The following is a 4,272-nucleotide window of genomic DNA, read 5'->3' as shown; positions in this document are numbered from 1 at the left end:
GAACCGACCTATGATCGCCGACTAACTCCCAATCGAAACCTCTATCTAACTTACCGCCTCTACTAGCTTTTCCGTCGCTGGATGACGACGGAGCACTAGCTCCGGCGGCGTAGGAAAATTGATCGTCGGGAACTTGACTTAGAAGCGAGTAATTAGATCTTCTTGCAGGCATTTCCATCGAAAACTCTATCAACTTCTCTGTTCAGTCACAAAACCCTAAAACTCTCCATTGTTCGTTACGGTCTCTGTTATGTTATTCTTCTTTTTACTTTTCTTTTGAATTTTATTTTTCCTTTGTGTTTCTGTTTCTCTTACTGTAACTGAAAGTGTGAATGGTGGAATGGAATGAAAATAATTTCTCTCTCCCTGGGATTGGAGAACAGGAGAGAGAGTAAAGAAAGTGGAGTTCTTTTTTTATTTTGTTTGTTTAATTCGGTGGCGCAATCGTAAATACAATATTTTTAAAAACGTTTTGGTTTTTTATTTTTCAAGTGGGCAAGACAAACCGGTATTTGGTTCACACGATGGTTCAATTCAATTCACCTGGTTGCATGTGTCGGATTTTTTTATCTCAAAGATGTGACTTTTTGTTTGAATAATAATGATGACAAAAAATTACGTGTATTTAATATGTAATCCTCCTTTTTGTATCATGAATATGTAATCCTCTTTTTAATTGGTTATTCAAAATAGAAGTTAATTAATCAATTAAAAATACCAATGGTAATTGGATTTTCTCTTTATCGTTAATGTACGTCTCAACTCAACAAACTATAGAATCCAATTTGTAACGAGTAACTCAGCTTTCGCATGTAATCTACCTACTTGTGCCGGCCGGTAAAGCGGTAATAATGCAACCTCGGCTTGATTTTCTTGCAATTTTACCCGTGAAAACAATTTCTTTGGTGGTTGAATTTCATTTTATATCGATTTTTATAAAAAAATTCATTATATCTTATATTTGAATTTATATATTAAATTTTAGATTTTTAGGAGTAGCAAGATAGAAATACCATTAGTCAGAAGATTTTTCTTCTGTGATATAAAATTGTATTCTAGACGTGATAACATGAAGGATGCTACCATCTAATGTTCATTTAATAAATAAAAAATACTTAAAAAATTAAATTACATTGATAAAATCAAATAAAATATATTTAATGTAAAAAAAAATTACGTTAAAATTAATGTGATTGAATAGATGTGTCAAAATAAATAATGTATTATATTATTTTAACAATTCTCTCTTAATTTTTCTCTTATTTATTTTGACACATCTATTCAATAGCATTAACTTTGATATAGTTTTTTTTTAATAACTGTATTTTGTTTGATTTTATTAATATAATTTAGAGAGTTTTAAATAAAAAGATGATATAAAAGTAAAATATCCTCTTTCGTTTAGAAACCTCTAAAGTATATTTAGCTCTAAGATAAAGAGTTCATTCGTTATAAATCGGAAAAAAAAAAAATTATAAATTAGAGATTATTATTATTTATTGTGATAAAAGTTAAAAATATTTTTTATGAGAAACTATTTAAAATAATTTTTTATTTAAAATTATAAGACTATTTCTAATATTATTTATAATGATTTATTGATTTAGAATCTTTCGGATATAAAAGTTAGACTTATTTTCTATTTTGAAGATATTTTTTATTCTATCAATAATTGTGTGGATACTTATTTGATTGAAGACACAATCCTTCATTAGTGGATAATTCTATGATAATTATATGAATATTGTGATAATTATATTACGTTGTTGTGTTTATTCTAAAGATTTATGATCCTAATAAAACAAAGCTTTGTAGGCTTATTACATTTGTCAACTTTAAGTTCAAAATTATTACTAAAGTTCGCCCCTATTATGACTAATATCATTTGTCCTCATCAAAGGTGCTTCATTCAAGGTAGGTGTCTTGGTGATTACATATGTCTCCCTTTAGAAGCTATTAATATATTTCAGACTATAATCTTTATTAGAAATTTTGCCCTCAAGATTGATATAAGAAAGACATTTGATGTTATAGATTGGGCATTTCTTATCAAAGTTCTTCAGACTTTTGGTTTCAACAAGTTTTGTCATTTGATTATAACTATTATAAAGTCTGCTAAGCTTTCCATAGTTGGTAATGGTAAGTCTATTAGTTTATTTTCTTGTCAAATGAGAGTCAAGCAAGGGGACTATTTATCTCTTCTACTAGTTTTCATCGCTTAAGAGGTTTTTAACAAGGCTATATCTAAGTTGGTTGATGAAGGCTTCCTTTTTTGAATGAACGACCCTAAAGGCTTTTATTTTCCTTCTCATGTTATGTATGTTGATGATTTGATTATTTTTTGCAAGACTTCTCTTTCTAATGTTAACAATCTAAAAGTCACTTTTATCGATGTGCCAATAACTCTAGTCAACAAATTAATCCTAATAAATTTACAATTTACACTAGTTATGTTTCTATTAGAAGGGAAAATATGTTAGTCGGTTTGCTTGGATTTTTTATTGTTATCTCCCTATCATATATCTTGGAATACCTATTTTCAAGGAAAAGCCTAAAGTTGCTTATTTACAATCAATTGCTTATAGAATCAAGGTTAAACTTGCATCATGGAAAACTTTTCTCCTCTGTATGGCAAACTTTTCTCCTCTCTATGGCAATTAAAATTCAATTGAGGAAAATTGTCATTCATAGTCTTTTGATTTATAGCTTCCACGGATATTCTTAGCTCATTTTCCTTCTCAAGAATGTAGATAAATGAATTAGAAATTTCATCTGGTCTAACGATATTAAGCATAGAAAATTGATTATTGTTGCTAGGCATGAATTTTGTTCTTCTCTTAATGAAAGTGGTATTGGAATTAAGTCTTTCAGAGAAATTAATAATGTTGTCATTATTAAGCCTTCTTGGGACTTAGTTACGTCTAGTCAGCATTGGACTATTGTTCTTCGAGGTCGGGTATTTCAAAGACATGACCATATTAAAAATCACATTGATTCATCCAATTGTGTGAATGGAGTAAATGATTGCTCGTATGTTATAATTAGATATATATTATATTATTATATTTATATATGTGGTTAATTATAGTTAGATGAACTCTTTGTTTATATACGGTGGGAGTGAGTGTAAGTGGAAACCACTTACAAACTTAATTATGTCTAATATTACCAAAATATATTATTTAAGTAGAGGGCATTTGATGAAATCAATGTAGTCTTTATGACTTACTTGTTATGTAGAGTTTAAGTCATTAAATTACTCATGTTCAATAGCTTAAATTGTTTGAAAGATTTGAGGCTAGAGGTAGAAGATGTATTTTAATATAGCTTACGAAGAAATAGTATTTTATTCAATTGAGGTATAATTTATCGAGAAGATTTTCCATGTTTAGCACAATGCATGACAGGGAAACATCTATAATTGTTTTTATTAAATCTTATGACTGAGTTTTATGTTCACTGTGTTGATGGTGATATTTTCCAAATAAAAGATGAATGTTGAAAGATTGAGGAGTATACGGATTGTTCACCAGTTCTTCAATATCATTAGTCGGAGCCATTGTTTATAATTTTTTTTAGATTCATAGTTAAACTTTAGACGTTATATTTAAGACAACAAATTCCAAAGCTATTTGGCATAGTAGTATTTTTGTCTCTCAAATTTTGGAGATTGTTGCATAACAAAATATCTATTGGTGATAATTTAATATCTCAAGGTTGTCAAACCGTTTCTAGATGGGAGTTATGTCAATGTGCATTGGAGACTAGCACACATCTCTTTTTATTCTGCTATTAGACTCTGGTTTTGATTAAATTCTATTTTTCAATCTTAAATTAATATTAGTTCGGTTCAAAATATTCTTATCATATGTGACAAAGGTTGACCTCATCAATGCAATGATGTTATTTTGACCAACATCTCTTTACTATTGATATTATTTGGTATTGCATAAATCAAGTTCGTTTTGAAGACAATAATCTTGTGTTCACACTGTCATCAGCAAAATTATTGCCAACATATATTTATCTAACAATGACACTTCTAACACAGCCTCTAACTCTATGCAAGAATTTAAAATTATCAAATACTTCCAAGTTAGAGTTCATCCTCTTATAACGTATATGATCAAGGAAGTGATATGACGTCTCCCAGAAAATATTGGATTAAATGTAATACTTACGGTGTTGCATCTAGATGTCTTGGTCCTAATACTTATGGTGATATGTTTAGGGACAACTTTGTTGTTTCTTTAGGTTGTTTTGTTGTGAATT

General features: G+C 28.8%; 1 protein-coding gene across 1 annotated transcript in view; it reads right to left on the bottom strand.

The window, feature by feature from the left end:
- Nucleotides 1-431, bottom strand: part of LOC101512832 (serine/threonine-protein kinase CTR1) — a 12,060-nt gene extending 11,629 nt beyond the window's left edge. The window contains exon 1 of the mRNA XM_073367208.1: nt 5-431. Coding sequence (XP_073223309.1) covers nt 5-178 — 174 coding nt within the window. The 5' untranslated portion in view covers nt 179-431. The remainder of the gene's footprint in view (nt 1-4) is intronic.
- Between the last annotated feature and the right edge of the window lie 3,841 nt (nt 432-4,272).

This window comes from Cicer arietinum, chromosome 4 (assembly GCF_000331145.2).
Source record: "Cicer arietinum cultivar CDC Frontier isolate Library 1 chromosome 4, Cicar.CDCFrontier_v2.0, whole genome shotgun sequence".
NCBI lineage: Eukaryota > Viridiplantae > Streptophyta > Magnoliopsida > Fabales > Fabaceae > Cicer > Cicer arietinum.
The sequence above is the reverse complement of the archived record's forward strand: the minus strand, read 5'-3'. Positions and strand labels throughout refer to the sequence as shown.